Source organism: Lepidothrix coronata, unplaced genomic scaffold, assembly GCF_001604755.1.
Source record: "Lepidothrix coronata isolate B3197 unplaced genomic scaffold, Lepidothrix_coronata-1.0 Scaffold250, whole genome shotgun sequence".
NCBI classification, from domain to species: domain Eukaryota; kingdom Metazoa; phylum Chordata; class Aves; order Passeriformes; family Pipridae; genus Lepidothrix; species Lepidothrix coronata.
In genome coordinates, this window is record NW_016690430.1 from 971,262 (window position 1) to 989,509 (window position 18,248).

At 35.3% G+C, this 18,248-nt stretch overlaps 1 protein-coding gene across 4 annotated transcripts in view; it reads right to left on the reverse strand.

Annotated features, from left to right (window-relative positions):
* Positions 1–18,019, reverse strand: part of TTC21B (tetratricopeptide repeat domain 21B) — a 34,943-nt gene extending 16,924 nt beyond the window's left edge. For 2 of the 4 annotated variants that reach the window (XR_001878072.1, XM_017835162.1), the window contains exons 1-18: positions 17,892–18,019; positions 17,563–17,692; positions 16,506–16,616; positions 15,673–15,839; positions 13,300–13,422; positions 11,710–11,867; positions 11,244–11,328; positions 9,611–9,709; positions 8,861–9,053; positions 7,856–7,953; positions 7,148–7,348; positions 6,198–6,327; positions 5,595–5,752; positions 4,042–4,266; positions 3,050–3,288; positions 2,677–2,749; positions 1,554–1,664; positions 518–656 (exon numbers count right to left, since the gene is read on the reverse strand). Coding sequence is in view for 3 of the 4 variants with exons in the window: in XM_017835162.1 (XP_017690651.1) it covers positions 518–656; positions 1,554–1,664; positions 2,677–2,749; positions 3,050–3,288; positions 4,042–4,266; positions 5,595–5,752; positions 6,198–6,327; positions 7,148–7,348; positions 7,856–7,953; positions 8,861–9,053; positions 9,611–9,709; positions 11,244–11,328; positions 11,710–11,867; positions 13,300–13,422; positions 15,673–15,839; positions 16,506–16,616; positions 17,563–17,692; positions 17,892–17,972 (2,521 nt within the window). In the remaining variant the exon portion in view is untranslated. Of the gene's footprint in view, positions 1–517; positions 657–1,553; positions 1,665–2,676; positions 2,750–3,049; positions 3,289–4,041; positions 4,267–5,594; positions 5,753–6,197; positions 6,328–7,147; positions 7,349–7,855; positions 7,954–8,860; positions 9,054–9,610; positions 9,710–11,243; positions 11,329–11,709; positions 11,868–13,299; positions 13,423–15,672; positions 15,875–16,505; positions 16,617–17,562; positions 17,693–17,891 lie in introns of those variants that run through there. The other 2 variants (XM_017835165.1, XM_017835163.1) reach the window with 2 other exon arrangements.
* Between the last annotated feature and the right edge of the window lie 229 nt (positions 18,020–18,248).

Consider the following 18,248-nt stretch of genomic DNA (forward strand, 5'->3'; position numbering starts at 1 on the left):
TAGCTCAACTAAACAGCTTAAAACTTAATTGCCTTTTAACAAAAACAAGGGGAAAAAAATCCAGAAGTTTAAGCTTTTAAGTTCATATTCCTAACTTGTAAAAGGGGGATCCTGAACGACATCTTCAACCAGTTCAATCTCTTTGCTCTGCAGGATACTGGGTAGTATTTACCACCTAAACAACCATTCCCTAACAGCAGGATTGACTCATCTATACTTGATCAATTCAGAATCAGAACATTTGTTAGCACAGAAGAGAAAGAACCTTGCATGTGTGGAGCTCTGCTATTGCATTACTGACTTCATTTATCACAGATATTCGAAGTTTAAAAGTCCTGGCAAAACATATTTAAATGTAAGTGAAGTTTAGTTTAGAGTGCTTGACATGTAATAGTCTCCTGTGTTGAACAGTTCAAAAAGAAGTTTGGATGGAACTCTTTTACTCCTTAGAATCATGCAGAAAACACAAATAACAGTAGAAATTGTACGTTTTGCTGTGAATTAATAACAGTCCTACCAGGCTCATGATCTAAAGCTTGTTGAAGTACTTTTTCTGCCTTTTCATACTGCTTCAGTTTCATTAAAAGCTCAGCCAAATCATAGCCAAGGAAATTCTGTTCACCGCTTCTCAGTGCAGCTTCATAGTAACTGATTGCCTAAAAGGAAGACGCAAAAATCTGCGTATAATTTAAAGACAAACCTTAAAGACAACAATCTTGTTACTTAGGTATTTAATGATGTGTTGCTTAAGAATTTCCTTTACTTTCTTTATTTCTCTTGTAGCCAAGTACTTTCTAATAAATATCATATTAAAAGTGTTATTTAGTTGCAAGTTCAAGGCTTCCAAAAATGTAATGCCAAATTAAAGACAAATAGAATAACTAGAGCCCACATTTTGATCAGCGTGCATTTACATAGCTAACCACGTTATCACATTCTATCTGAGACAGGATCACTGCCAATTAAACTACATTTTCATTAGCTGCTGAAGTTGTAAATTCCAGTCAGACTAGAGTTATAAAGTTCTGTTTCAGTGTGTACAAAGGACAAATATTTTCCCCATACTGACCTAAACAGAAGCAAGTGAAAATGATAACACTGAAAACACAAAGCACACTTTGAATGCACTCTCTAGTAGCTTGAGGTTCCCCAAATAAAATCATTTGCTTCTGCAAGTTTTCCCCAAACTTTTTTTTCTGTTTTTCCTACAACAAGAAGCTAAAGCTTCTATTACTACCATCCTACTCAGTGTTAATGCTAGGAGATGTAGCAAAACTGGGTCAATGGTTTTGAGTGCAGGCCCAAACCCAGAGAAACTGCAAGTCACCTGAACTACAATTGAACGGATTTGAATCCACCAATGTGTGGGTCCACCAACTTTGCCTTTGGCAAGATGATCTGAAGGGGATCTACATACTTACTTTCAGGATAAAATGTCTGGTTTAGCACTGTGAAGTAGAGTATTTCTTCTACCCAACCTGTCAGGCAAAGCCCACATGTTGACAATAACAGACACAGCACCCAACTAACCTAATACAGTACTTATGGAATACCTTTGAGTAGTTATGTGTTTTGATTAGGGCTTTTCCAATTTTACTTGCTAGACACGGATCCTTTGGATTTTTCTTCAAGGCCTGTTCATACACTTCTATGGCTTCATCAGGCTTCAACATTAAAATATAAACACACGTAAGTCAAGGATTAACATAAAAAGCATATGAAGAAAACAAAATCTGGTAACAACTCCAGGAGTGACTGCCAAGTACTACTGATTTATAAGGTACAATACTTCTGAGAGAATGGTCACTATAAAATTGCAGTAAGTATTAAGCCCATGTAAATTAACATTTCCATGCTAAAACAAAATACAGAGAGAACTTAGCAAACAAATGAGTTTGAATTAACCTCATTCTTTTTCCACTGAAATTTTATTACTACTATTTGTCACTAGTTAACAAAGAGGCAAATGTGTTACTGTGGGATGATCATCCATTCCTCTCCTCTAGCCATGTTATAGCAGATCAAACAAATTCTACTTTGTGTGATAATTCTTCATTAAGGAGAAAATTATACACAAGCACTAATAAATAAACAACCACTAATCACTTATAGATCCCCAAATTAGTAATCTAAATTATCAGTTGCTTGTCCTAACTCAGTCTATTCTTTTAACATATGAATATACACCTGTATCCTTCAAATTCCTAGGTCTACTTGACTACATTGTCTTCTACAAATACTAAGGAACATTTCCAGTTCACCAAGAAAGCAAAGGATGTAAAAAAATGTATAGAAACTATATAATTTAAAACTTTTAAATAAAAACCACCAGCATGAGAACTATATAACCTAGAATTATTTTAAACTTCAGAACAATTCTACACATCTTCAGCTCCTTTCTGATTTTAATTTAGCTCTCACTCTAGATAATTGTTAAGTCAGCGTCCTTCTAGATAAAATTCCCTCCTTGACTTTCACCTGCTCAGTTTCTAGAAAAAAATGCATTTTTAGTAGTTTTGCTTTGAATTTATAGTTACATTGTAGCCAATAATTTGTTTGTTTGTTTTACATCCTAAAGCAGTTTCTGTTTGTCAATTACAAAGCGAGTCAGCATGCCACACTGTTTCAATTAGACAAAGTCAATGAACGCTCCATTCATCTCTTGCAAGCACTTACCTCTTGAATATTCATGTATGCATCACCAAGAAGAAGAAAAGTATGAGCACTTGGCAGTTTTTCTACTAGGTCACTGGAAACAGAAGACAAAACCTTGCTCAATATTTAACATGTTAGTACTGGAATCTAAACAACAGAAGGGCACAACAATTTTATCCTCTGCAGATTTTAGTTTTTATTTCTGAAAATAAAGCAAAAAAAATCTGAATGATCTTTTAAAGAATTCCAATTACCCTTTAAACGTTACCACACTTAGTCAAATGAATTCATGTCACTAAATAATTCTGATTTATTGTAGTAGAGAGAAAAAACGAGCTCACCATGCTATCATTAAACATCTAGGAAACTATATATGCACACCACAAACTTTTACCTGTAGCAGGCAGCATATAACTTCTTATTTTTCCTATATTGAAGATAAATATCTGCCATTTTTTCTTTAGCTTGTACAAAGTAAGGCTGTTCAGGTGTAATATTTCGGAGCATAGTCAAGGCATGTTCAACATCTCCTTGAGCAATTGCCAGATCTGCATTTGCAATCACAACTCTTAGTTCCTCAGGAGTTCCAGAAAACTCATTAATGGCATCTTGGAGTACTATAGCAGCTTCATGCTGCAAACAATAAAAACAATAGGATTAATTTATTTCCCATTATTGAACAGACAAAAATAAAGATATCATAAGCCGGTGACTATTTAGGGCATTACACAAACCAACCAAAAAACCACAGAAAACCCAAGCCATAGTATCCATTTGATTTGCTATAGTGTTTTTTCCTCTCTATTTTGTAAATAAAGTTTATGTGATATGAACTACTAGAGAAAAGAACATTTGTGTTGCATATATACAAATCATGCTCAAACTTCAACTAGATGATGTCTTTAGCACTTTACTCTAACAGGTCCTGCTTTGAGCAGGATGACCTCCTGACTACATGACTGTATGGCTTCTCTTATATTCTTAAACATATGTAGTGTCCTACTGTTCATCCAGATACTGCTGATAGTAACAATGCTGCTACATTTTTGGATATGATCCAAAAATATTGCTAATAGCATTCTGATCACAAAAGAGGAAATCTATATCCCAGCAAATGAACATCAACAGTATAAAATTAAAGGGTTTTTGTAGGCTTAAAATTGAGGACCTGGAAGCAGGTGGTTTTTTTTCTCCTCTGTACAATTTAAGGTACAAGTTCTCTAGTCAGATATTCACATGCTAAAAATTTTACTAAGCAAGTAAGTCCTCTTGGTAAAAGAAGTGATGGTTTTCTATTCTGAACTAATGAGAATAGACTCTTCTGTCAATGGGAAGAGGAAGCTGTTTTCAGGTGTGTTTTACAACTCAACAAGTTTGCCATCTTACCGGTTCTCCATTCAAACGATGAGCTTCTACCAACTCTAGGAATACAGACACACGATCACTCGCATCAATTTCAATACTTTTTCCTTTTATTTTTGAGGAAGTGGTAGGTTTTCTCATTCCAGGCAAGTTCTTTGCCATCTGTAAGGTTTTAATAGCTTCTGACAATTCTCCCATCTTCTTCTGGGTTTGGGCCTTAATTAAGTGATAAATGGGATGTTCTCTCACCTACAAAAAATATAAGATAAAGAGTTTCCAAATTTTACTTTATATATAGTATTCAAACCCCTTGCAAGACTTTTTTTTAAAGATTGTCTTTCATTCCTTTTTTTCTCCAAATGTATACAATTTCTATTTCAGTAATTTACTTCTGAAAAGAATGTTCAGAGTATGCAAACTAGCAATAGAGTAAGTCTTCAATCAAAAAAGAAAAACTATTATATGATGAGATGAGACTTTGGGATAGAAAAACATTCCCTGCAGTTTTACTTAAAATTAGACTGAATTTTAAGGGATTCCAAGTATCTCCCACACTGCTGTTTATCAGGCTATTAATTAAAAGAATTATACAATCATTATTTAGCACAAGTCCTGCCTGCCACTTCTCCACCTTCATAAAACATACTTCACATGAAAAGAAAGTATCTGCAAGGGAAATATAACCGTGTATGAAGTGGCAAGCACCTCAGTGTCTCCCAGCTAGGTATTAGTCTTCAGGTTTCTTATATCGTTTGGAGGAAGAAACTAAGATGAGAACATATTTGTGAGGAAATGGTAGTTTGTCACTTTTCAGCTAAGGAGTCTCAAGAGACTTGGGACAACTCTGACTTAATGGGTGGTGTGTAAAGTGTTTTCAACTCTATGTTAATCCTACATAAAGTTCCACTGATGTAAACAAATCAAAAATCCCACACTGCAACATATTAGCCCATGAAATAAAACTGGTGAGGACCACTGCAAAACAGTGATGTTTTTTAATACAGTGCTCAATTTACAAAATTTGCTCCTAAGGGGACAGAAAAAATGCACAAAGATGTGACATTTATGGAAGACAGTATAGCACATGGCTAGTCTTTTAATACTTAGAGTGCTTAAAGCATCAGGAATTGTCAAGAGCTAACTACAGATCCCTTCTGATCCCCTCATGTATCTGTGCATATTTTCATTAGCAATTGTACATCTGTGCAAAAAGTCAGGAAACAATATTGGATGACTCTTCAAGTTCTTCTATGTTGGCTTCTAAAGACTGTTGCAAGGTTAGTCTGAAATGACAAATTCTGTTTATATATTTTTAATATTTAAGTACAGATTTCAGGAAAAGCTGCCATTTCTTTCTTTTGTATTTCAAGCAATTTCAGCATGTTGTAATACGGTATTAGCTTTGTCTTTATGGTCTTTTCTTTGATAAATATTCAGATACCACGTTCATATAAACATTTAGATATTAAATTTGTAGTGGAAGTCATAAAAAGTTCAGTTGAAAATTATTAGATCCAAAACCATACAATTCAGATGACTGATTGAATAAAATGGTTTCATTCTTTTGTTCAACTCACCTCAAAATTGTAGCTTAGACAAAGTTCCAAGGACTGAGAACATAGTTTAGTATTGTTTTGAGCCAAATACACCTGGGCCATCAGTAAGTGTGCATCTGCATAAGAAGGATTCCTTTCCAGACAGTAACGTAGATTACTATAGGCTGCTTCAATATCCCCTAGGAAGTTAAAAAGGAAAAGCAAAAAACAGTTGACATGAAATACAGAGGTTAAATACAAAACATTTATTATTTACTGATTTGTTTTTTAAATAAATGTCAGCATTTAATGATTAAACTCATATACAAAGTATTATGTGGCTATGATGTGAAATCAAAAGCAGGTCAAAGGAACAATATTTTCCCATTGTTCCATCTGTAAGTCATCCAAAAAGTGAACTTTTTGGGAAGAAATAGATAAAAAAATACTGTATTTATGTGTCTGTACAATTAAGATACCTCATATAAATTACAAAAAAGGCAAATGCAAATATTCTTCACTTAGCTGTAACACAGTGTTCTGAAGTGAAAGGAAAATATTCATTATGATTTAAATGTGTGAAATTATTTTTTTATCTTTAATAAACTAAAGAGGTGGATAACTAACCACTCATATAACTATTACCTGACAAGTACTTCACTTTTGCAATTAAGAAGACAGCTTGTTGAAGACCAGGCACAGTTTTCACAACAGTTTCAAGAACAGAAGCACAGTGCTTGAGAAGTGGTGAAGGAGACTGACCAGGACTTGCAGGCTAGGAGTAAAAAAAACCAAATATCATACTGATGTTTTAGCCTTTCAAATATTATAATTTTATTACAGATGGTGGGATGATAACAATGGAAAGCTACTTGGTTTTGCCTGTTAAGATTTTAAAACTCTACATAAACAAATTTATGGAAAGGTTCTATAATTAGGCTAAAAATCCAGTAATGACAGAACGACAAAAGTCAGCTCCCAGCTATTTCAGAAGAATAATCCATTTAAGGAAGATACTATTTAAAGAAATTTTAAATGTGTTTCTTCTGCTTTAAAGACATCAGGTCCTCAGTCAGTTTATTAGGTTCTACATTCCCAAAACTAGCACAAAATTGAGTCAGAAAATTAACCACCTAAGTAATATAAAAAGGCAATATTCCACTGATTTTTACCAACACAAAAAATGAACCGAAATGAAGAAAGAACATATGTATATTGAAAAGATATCCTAAGCCAGCAAAAATATTTCATGAATAGGGTTCAGCGTGAACACCGTAGTTTCACAATGAGATACCTCTATTCACTGTATTGTTAGAGTTTCTTAAGAGATACTAACTAAGTATAAATATACACACAGAGTGCATTAAATAAATATCCCAAGTTTCCTCAGCTGTCATTGTTGCAACTTGCTCACATCACAAGAGATGTATTTTTATCATTACTTTGATTAAACAGTGGTATAATATCTTAAAACACACTCTTACTTCAAATAAATTCACATTTTAAGAGGAAAAATTTCCTATATTTTTGCTTCCTGATTAACTGGTCTCAAAATGAAATAATTTCCATTTTCAGACAGATCTACAGCTGCTTACCTGTGCTGGGCAAAAATTAAGGTATTCTCTCATAATTTCTAGCAAGAAATCAGGGTTTAGTTTTTCAAAATATTCCACACCAAGAGGAAATCCATGCAAAGATGAAAAGTGAGTATCCAGAACATCATTCAATAAGGCAATAACTTCTTCTTGCCTCTTATGTTTTTTCATAGCTAGGACTGCACGCAAGAAAGATAATTCCTACAGGAAAAAAAAAACCACAAAGCCCCCAAACATTCTCCATATTCCAGATACATTCATCTGTTACTCATAAAATACTAAATAATTATTAATGTTAGCCATTTCTTCTTTATATTTTGGAATACTGTAGGACATTTAGTATATTCACTGCAAAGGACACTGATGATTATGATATCGATTCATTCCTTTAATTTGTGCAAGACCCTCTAAATTTGTCTGAGCACAAAATACTGAAAATAATTAATATCTCCCTGACATTTCAAACTTATCTTCAGAGATAAAGCATTGTTGGAAAGCAGTGATGGTTTTGCTCTGCAAGCAAACAGACTTGCATTGCAAAGTTAGGGAACACCTTGCTCAGATAGGGAGAAAAACTGAAACTTAGATTTAACAGTACTCCATTAGGAATGCTCTGCACGAGTTACTGAAATACAGAACAGGTAATAGCTAGTAGACCACAGCTCAGATTGTAATCAAAGTATTTTAATGAAGAAAGATCTCTCCTACCCCAGATTTCCCAATAGACTGTTGAATTTCATTAAGAAACTCCAACTGCTGCTCTGCGTCTTCCAATTGTCCTTGTATTAGCTGACAACGAATGATTCCTGTAACATATTTAAAGACTTTATTGCCAATTCATCTTCCTAGTCAAGCATATGCTTTGTATGCCAGAATTAACTTTTTCTCTCCTCAACCTCTTCATAAAGTGGTGACATGAGAAGAAAGAATGGATCAAGCCTTACGATAATGCAAATTTTACATAAGTAGAAAAACTAGAGGAGATGATACATGATTGATACATTAATATATGCAATGCTACAAAGCAGTCTGAAATAGTAAATCTTCAACTGGTTCTAGACTAAGCAGAAGAACCACAACGTTTAGCTTCTAAATTCAGAACCAGTACAAGAAGGAAATCAAAATAAAAACACACACAAACCACTCCTACCATCTAAATTTTTCATACTGTTTAAGGCAATGGCATAGTCAAGGGGAAAAAATACAGGGGAAAACCTGCCAAGTAAATATGACATATTTTATCTTTCATTTTCTTGATAGCAATGGGACTTTTTATAAAGTGGTTTGTTTTTTTCATGTAACATGCATCTAAAGTATGATGTTTTGACTATGTTTTTCAATCTAATTTGGACACAAATGTAGATATGGACAGCTTTTTCTATCAACTGCCCTTGATTTTTTAAGTTTTGTAGTGCCTAAGAGTTCTCCAGTTTCTAGGCACTACAGAAATAAAATAAAAAAATAAATAAAATACAGACACATGTCTGTTCCTACCATTACTTTGAGAGTTCTGTTAGAAAAGATCCACTTTTCAAAAAGTAAGACCAAAAGACATATCCAGTGAGGAGAAACTGTTGCTACAGGGAAGACAGCACAACATGAATCTGGAAGTACAGCCCAGTGCTGTTCTAATAGTTACAGATTTTCCTAGCAGCAGTTCTAGGAAAACTTGATCAAAAAAGCATTTCAGTAAAATAAAGTATAAGACCTTACCAGTTAGTGCAGAAACACTTGTTTCATCAAGTGTCATAGCAGTCTTGTACCATTTTAAAGCTTCCTTCACTTTCTCTTGTAAAATCATTTGGTAGCCAAGTTCAGTAGCAAATTCTGCATTGTCAGATTCCAAATCAAATGCTCTTTCAACTAAGGTTTTTGTATGTTGAAGGATGAGCTGGTTCCGGCCACACTAATGGTAAAAACAATCTTTAAACCTTAAGCTTTTCTTAGTTTTCAGATTCAATTAGAAAAACACACCGAACATACTGTAGCAGTTGAGACAACATCATCTCATACAAAAATAATATAATCTGTAGTAATTCTATGAAAATAGTGACATTAAAGTGGGATGGATTCAAACATAAATATACAATGCTATACAACAAAGAATAGTTGAGAGTTGCTTTGAATGCTTCCTTAATGCATTTCTGATAAATACAGAGACTAAAGAAACCTTCAATTTCAAGGTTATGGGATTTTCCTACATAAAGAACATCATTGGTAGACATCTGAATATTTTCATTGCAAACCTGTTTCTAATTTAAAAGCAGGCAGTAAAACCATTTTTGGAATGAGATGGCTTCAGTATTGTAATTCATACTGAATGTGGTTACCAAAGGCTACCTGAGTTAATCTATTTCATTTGTCTTCAATCTTCTACTTTTTAGTAGACATTTAACATCTGCCTACCAGAAAATAAAACAAAAACCAGGATATATAGATAGTTACATACAATAACATACTCACTGTTCTACTGAAAGCTAAAGCCATTTTACAGAAGAGCTGAGAATTATGTGGTTCTAACCTATCCAGTGCTTTAATTAGGTCTCCCAGTCTTGCCGAAGCCTTGGAGAGAAAGGAAATATCAATAAGTAATAGAAAGAATTAACAGATTAGGACAATTGAAGAATTTTCACTAAGAACTACTCACATTTTTACCATGGAATAATATCTTGAAATTTAAATTCAGAGGTTTTCAGGGCTAGGAGTTAAGATTTTAGAATTCCTAAGAAAGTACTCTGGAGTAGTAAAGTAACAATAAAGCAGATTATGTGTCTTCTAGCCATGCTCTAAAAAAGGTGAAAGACTTGAGCTAAGTCTGATATAAAAGAAGAGTCCCATAAAGCAAGACAGTTCAAGGAATCTGATCTGTGAATCCTGTTTGGGTTTCGGTGTGATACAGACACACACGCTCAAAAACGAAGCACTTCCAGATGCTCAGACTTTTAACATCAGTTTCTCAAAACACCTAAAGTGATTTTCTGGGCTTACAATAATCAGGTACACAGAATTTTTTAATATGATTTTAGATGCAGGCACCTGAAACATGTTTAAATCTAATCAGGCCTTTAAATTTTTCCCTAGACTTGGCTCTTAGTTACATGTGACATTTTCCCCCAGAATCTTTAGTTTACACTCTACTATGTCCAGCAAGTTTCCTTCCTGGACAGATTCACTGGAGTCATCAATTCTTACTGTTTCTCCACATTTCCCATGACTGTGCTTAAGTAAAACTTAAATTTGATTATAAATAGACAAATGACTGAGTTCTTGAAATAACTAAAAATATGTTAAACAACCTAAAATACCTTTTCTTCTAGAACTTGAAAACTCCTACAACACACTGAAAACACTTTTTTTGCTAAATCTCCATGTAAATTATACCAGTATTTCTGCATAACAGGAAAAAAAATTGAATGTTTTTTTGGTGACAATTTAGACCACGTATTTTAAAATTTCCAGAAAAATGGCACAAGCACAGTATGTACAAAATACATGCATATGGCCCTGTGCAAAAAAAGAAAAAGGATCTTGCGAGTAGAAGGAAGTTATGTAGAATTCTTAGAGTTGAAAAAAACAAACAGTAATTGTCAAAATACGGTGAACAAAACACAGGGTATACAGTCTAACATCACAGACTGTTGATAACTAACTGTGACCTGCTTCCAAAAAGCTATCACTACAAGACCTCATTATTTCCTTTTATTTCAATTCATAAAATACTTAAAAATAATGGAAGACTTGCAATAACTTACGAACTTATCAAAAGAGCATTTAAACAAAAAAAGCTTGCTTTGATTCAAATCAACACGATTCAATTAACCGTCTAGTGGAGACTTCTGTTTGACTTGATACCTGTTTTCTGGAAAGATAGGGTTAAAAATTTTCTTTTCCTTGGCATCCAGAAAACACCTCAAGAATAAGCTAGAGCAGCCATTCAAGTCAGAATAGGTGAATATACTCCTTCTGCAGATAAGAAGTGTAGCACAGGACCAGACAAAAGTATATGAGGAGAAGACATAAACACAACAGTGCATGTGGCATCTAGTCCCTACAAAAGCTGTGTTGTGCTCAACATTCTGCTAATAAGAAGACTCACCTCAGTTATATTTCCTTCCCTGCACAGATAATGCAGGGCCTCCATTCTTATGGCTTCTAAATTGAGGGCATCTTTCTGCAATAGCCTAAAGCCAAACAAAAAGTGAATGTGAAGAAACCAAAACAAAACCTTTGCTCAATCATCTATTTTATCCTAAAATGAGAACAGATAACTTGTATTGTGTAGTCATTTTCAACGGAAAGCACAGCTCTTACTCCACGCCTATCTAAAGAAAGGCCCTCTTCCATCCCAAATGGATTCACGTATTGATGTAGTATCCTCACAGAATTGGAAGGCTGGGTTCTAATAAAACCTAATTTACTTAACATTTATTTTTAAAAAACTGATTTAACTAATTCAGATTCATTAAAAATGAATGGAAACCTATCCACTTTTGTTTCTAAGAGTCCTTAGAGTGTAAACATGGCAAGAAAACAATTTAGTGGCATGCTACTTCATACTCAACCTGTGCGCTGTTTCAACCGTCTGCTCCCAGTCCTGCAAGGCTAGTTGTAGCTTCATTTTCTTTATGAAGGCAGGAATGAAGTTCGGGAAGTTTGCAATTATCTGGTTCACAATTTCCAGAGCTCCTGAGTAATTCTGTCGCACCTCAAAATACTGTGCCTAATGGAAGGAAGGGAAGCCATATCAACAACCTGTACACTCACACAGGTGAGAAGATTCTTTCATACAGAAACCAGGAAAAAGAGCTAGTGAGAGAAAAATCTTTCCTTACATAATAGCTTTACCCCAATATCCACCACAACTAGACATACTGCACCAATCCAATAGCAAAAGATGATGTGTAAAGCCTGGTGTGTGTGTGGTGAGCGCTCTGTAATAAAGCTCCTTGCAGCATTCACAACTTACTAGTCAGCTGCAAGCAAGAAAAAGACAGATGTAGCTGAAGCATAAAATTGTTTTACTAGTTTTCAAACAACTTTGTATAGTGTCTCACAATTTTAGGATATTTAACACAACCCACTAATGAAATATCTTTTCAAGCCCTGAGGTATGCACCTTGTAAAAACCCACACTCAGCAAGGAACTGTTGTTGTTGCCAGAATTAACAATTTTTAAACTGTAAAGTGATTTACAGAGTGCTCTAAATACAAAACTACCTCATGTCAAGTATCACAGTTTTAAATTAATTCAAGTAGAAATCAGGACTTCAACCCTGGTTTGTTTTGATGCTGTAAATTTACTTACCATGTTCCATTTGTGCCATTTTATTTCATCTTTTTATGACAGAAATGGTTCAAACACAGTAGTTTCTGAGAGTTAATCTCTTAAGCCCTAGAAAGATAGCTGTCTGTCTAAAACCTAATTGCAGTAACTAAATTTCACATATACTGTTAATCTAATTCAATGGTCCACATGCAGCCAAACACACACCTGACTAGATACCATTGTGCGCACTCTCCTGAACTTAATCTTTTAATATTCACTGAACAATTTCTTTGTGCCTTTAGCTTTAGAATACAAAACAAACATTATGTCAATGAGTAACAACGTCTGTGATATAAACAAACCAATATGCTCTGAAATAGAAAAACATGTGAAGAAGACATTTCATACCACTCCTTTAAGGAAATATAATCAAAATAAATGCTTGAAACAGACTAATGACAACTAAAAAAAACAGTGTTCACAAAAGATCACACTACAGTATTTAACTACTACTTTTTTGCCATGGCTAACAGCAATTCTGTAACGTGCATAGGTGTCCCGTGCAAAAAGGAAGAGATCACACATATTTTTACATTTTCAGGTGATTTGAAACCTCATTTTGTACATACAAATACATGAATAGAAAGGTTTTCTTGTGTACACAGTAAATTCATAACCTCAATATACATTTAGACTGACTGTATTTAATCTATACCTTTGTTTTTTACATTGGTGTCTAACGCACCCTGAAGTACCTATATGATCTGAGCTATATTTCTATACCTTGGACAAGCTCACTATAGACAACTCTTCTCAGAATCTCTCTAATCACTCTACAAAGCTAATATGACATTCAGGAAGAGTTAAAATTGTGAAGTAAACTTACTTTACCAAGCAGTGCAAAAACATCATTGCCCTCCTGCAGTGCTTCATCAAAGTATTTCACAGCTTTTTTAATATGAGTTTCCTTCCCACAGGTGAGATCAAGCCATGCTTTCAAAATTAACCCCTGTAAACAAAACATAAATTGGAATTCTTCATTAAATAGGCAGTAAAAAAATTATACTAGATACAATAAGCAGAAGTGACTTAAATATAAAACAGGACTTAAGAGTATCTATGTAAATTACTTAGAATATATATAATTATAACCAGTTTACAGCATAATCTAAAACGTTAGTAATTCATTCCAGCGTTAAATTAAACAAATAGTGTATTTACTTATAGGATTAAAAAAACACCAGTGGCACTGAACTAGTCTAACATGCTCAGCAGACAGAACAAAACCTCACAGAAGCGATCACAGACAGAATATTTTCTGCAAACATTTCTGCACAATGTTTACTTAAGATTTTGCTTATATAAGACAGAGAAACATATGGGTGCTGAAAAAAAGTGAGAAACTTGGGGTTTCTCTTCTACTTTCTGATTAATAAGAAAAACTTGTGTATGAAGGTCAAAAATATGACATTTCCCAAATCCTCAACAGTATTATTAAAAAAAATTAAAAAATAGAACTTTTAAAGGTGAAATGTGGCTTTTCATTGAAGAAATTATTACTTGTAATTATGAATTTTATTTCTGTTATGTGTTCCAGACATTAACTATAGCTTAAGCAAATCAAATCTATTTTGAATTGCTGAATTATTTAACCAAATTATAACTGCCATCAAAACAAAAATTTAAAATATAAAATATCACTAGCTCTTTGGTATCTTAAAGAAATGACTCTTGTATTTAAAACTCAAAGGTTAGCAGAAGAGACATATTTTGTAACTGCTAATAATCAGGGTCATGATTTTGTTATGCAACACAAACTGTCTGAACTTCATATACTGAAGCATTTTTTTAAAGAAAGGCAGGTATAGTACTTCTATACAAGGACTACACAGAGTATCTTATCAAAACAAACTGTATATACTAAGCAAATCATATTTCACCAAGTTTAAGCACCCTAAACAACCTCTAAAAAAATCTGAAGTACATATAACTCTGTATTGTCAAACTAGAAAAAGAGATAAGCATAATTGAAAGTAAAAAAAGGAAAACTATTTTTTCTACATATTTAAATATTAATGTACTTATTCATCTATATGCAGGTGTCTATAAAAAAATAAATTACCTATTTCAAATATTATTAAATATTTCAGCTGGAAATATTTCCTACTAAGTAACATTCCCAAATTCTTAAGAACAAAAACCAACTACTATGACTTCAATAAGCAGTCATACATACTGCTATTTCACCAAAATGACCTGTCCTTAGGCTTCTTAGAAATTAACATATAAATGCTTTGTGGTGTCCTTAATTATTTCTTCATTATAAATTATTTCTTAATTAGTATAAATTAGTCAGTAATTTAAAATAACTACCAATTGTAATTAATAATCGGTGTTAGTTGAAAAGCTAAGCCATTACTTAATTCATAATATAATGTCAGAAATTAATGTTTAGAACAGTTGCAGATTTCTAACCCATGTAATATTATATCAACCATAAAACTATAAATTACAAATTGAGCAATGTACTGAACCACACAGTGGGACAACTCACAAACAGCATTTTTGTTTAATACTTGTGTCCTAAGAGAACAATTACGCATTCAGTTCTGACAGCTCTGCCTCAAAGATGTTGGACTACAAAAACTCCCCAAGTTTTTGTGTTTCTCTGCTTGAGCTAAAGCTGATACCTCCTTGAAAAGAAAAACCATAGTAAGTTTTCATAAACCTCTTTAGAGATTAAAAATTCTAGTGAATTTTGATGTCTGTATATAAATGTTGCAGGCATTGCAACATATGACACTTATAGAGATTTCTAAAAAAAACCAAAAACAGTAGAACCCTAGGCAAATGTACCCTTTAACAACTGCTGAAAATTTAAATCCCCAATCCTCTGAGTATTTTAGAGTCTTCAGATTCAAAACAGATGTCTCCCTCTAGTGAGACTATCACGCTTATTTTTTTGCTAGAATTATGATGCTCAGTATCAAGCTTAAGTGGGTATTTATTTCCATTTATTAAGCGATTTTTTTTTCATTTATTAAGCCATTATTTATTATTTACTAAGTGAAAACAAATCCTTGGTGGAGAAAAAAATTATCATGGGAATTTACTCAGCTGTGTCAGAAGAATTTATGACAATTATTAAGAAAGTACTAGAACAGAAAATAGTTAACCTTCAAACAGCATTAATGGAATAAGTCAAGCTTCACAGTACACATGGCCCTATCAATATTTTACATATGAAGGAAACAGTTACCTCTTTACCACCACCAGAAATTTTGATCATTCTATCAACATATTCCCGGGCTTTGTCCTCACGACCAAGATGCCACAAAAACAAGCCACCATAGTAGAGAGCCTTCTGTCCTGCTGTTTTACGTTGCTCCTTCAATTTTGCATCCAACTCTAGAATAGCATCTCGATCTGAAAAGGTTTTGTTCAGAGCTCTTGTTGATAGCCTCTCAAAATATTACAAAAGAGCAGCACATAAGCCAAGATCTTCCAAAGCAAATACTGTTTTCTTTATTGTACACTGATAAACACACAAGCAATCCCTCCCAACTAAAAATATTTATCAGTTACAGACGGAAAAGGCAGAAGAGGGTTCCCATCAACACGGCTCATGGGAAGAGGAAGTCCCAGTTTTCAGACTGGAGAAAGGAATACCAAGGTTCACAAAATTCTTTTTCTCGATTTGTATGGTCAGGGAAACTTGACAGATAAAAATGGCATGGCTTTAAAGATTTCTTAAATTCCAGTTCTGCTCAAAAGTACCAGTATCAGACATGAGTGAACAAGAATCACAAGAAACTTGATTCAATATTTTTTCCCTCAAAGATTTGTTCATCATGGCGGATAAGTCAGACTTGTGTGTGTGTGTTTTATTTTAACATTCACTCTTTCTCTTCAGAGTTTTGTGGTTTGGTTTCTGTTTACTATCTTTTAAGTGTCACTCAATTCAGTAAAAAATCCCATGTCAGAAACAAAGCTGGAGTATACCTTTTTAAATTAGGCAGAATTAGCCTACAACTCTCAGACCTTCATACAGAGCTGTATAAAACATGAAGCAGCATGTTTTAGTGAGCATACCTGGATTAGGGCTCTTTTTATGAGCATAAATCAGAGCCATCATTGTACAAAGTGACACCTCCTGTTTGTTTTTAAGAGACTCCAACTGTCGAATACCCTCTTGGACATCACCTAGTGAAAACAATTGCAGAATAAGGTATAAAGCTTCTCAAGATAAAGAATATCAACATCAAACATCGATCTGACTTAAATTTTCCTCTCTATTTTTAATTCCATGCTTTTGTTCATTATTCACACATCCACTTTCACTTCTCTGTGCAAGTCTTTCAAACAGACACAAGAAAGAAAATAGCACCTCAATGCAGAGAACTTGAAAGGAGTTATGTGCTAGTTCTGCCAACTGCCATAAAGATGAATATCATATTTATTATTTACTTCATATGGGGCATTGAGCAGCTCTTTTTGTTCTCGTTTCTTTACACAGCCAGGATTTTTGCCCTGCTCGTGTGAACAGTTTGAACATCAATAAGATAGACAATATCTTCAAAAATTATATGATTGTAACACAAATAAAAAACATCTCGGAGTTTGTCAAAATCAACAAACCTTCCTAGACCCCTGCTACAGCCATCTGCCACTTTGGGTTATCTGTTTATATTCTGCGACATCCTTGAAATACAAATATAACTAAATAAACATATTAGAACAGTTTAATGTACACAAAAATTACCCCAATAGGTATTAGCTATCAGCTCCCCCAAGGCAGAGAATACAACAGAATTAGATACAGCTGCTTTGAAGGGAAGAGCTATTAGCTGGGACACGGGAATGACTTTGTTATCGAACGCTGTATGCGTTTGGGTAGAGCTCAAATTCCCTTCAGGGAATCCATTTACCTGACCCATGTTCACGTAACCATTAAAAAGAAAAATACTCCGTATTTTTCACTTTAGCACTACGTGATTTAGATCACTTTCATCCAAACTGGAAAGGAGCGGTGACAGATCACGACACACTGGTGATTTCCTCAACACGGAAAACAGACTCCGTAATGTTGCTTTTCCCTGCGCAGTTGACTAAAGACTGAGTTCCGTGAGGCGAGGACGAGCAGCATTACCTGCCCTAAGCGCGCCGTAGGCCCGGTAGAAGAGCAGCACGGGGTCGCTGCCCAGCCGCCCCAGCGCCTCGTCCGCCGCGGCCCGGACGTGCTGGAATTGCCCCTCCTGGCAGTAGTAATTGAGCAGCGCCTGCGGGGGGAGCGGCCGCGGGTCACTCGTGCGATCGCTTCACCCGGGACGGCCCCAGGGACACCGCGCCGACCGCCCCGCACCGTCCCAGCCCGGCCCGGCCGCTCGCCCTCCTGCCCCGGCCCCCCCGGGCCGTCCCCGCTCCATCCCTCGTTCCCAGCCGCTCCTTCCTCCTGGGCGGGGCGGCGGCGGCGCCCACCTGCTGCACCTCGGCGTCCATGGTTGCTACCCAGCGGCACGGCGGGGGGGCTGCGGAAGGGCGGGGGCAGCGCTCTGCCATTGGCCTGGACGGGAAGGGGGCGGGAGAGGCACGGGAAGGAAAACTTGGGGAGGCCGGCGGAATGCGGCTATTGCGCCCCCTGTCGGCGGGTGGGCGGTGCCGCCGGCTGTCCCTCAGGAGGGGTCACAGCCGGAATGCCGAGGGGGAGCTTCGGGAATTTGTTTGTTTTCTTGCTTCTTGGCTGACTAAGTGGCCCACCCTCCATAGATTTCATAATGTGACTCAACCCTGAGCACTTCGAGTTACGTGACACTTCTCTTAGAAATAAAACAGCAA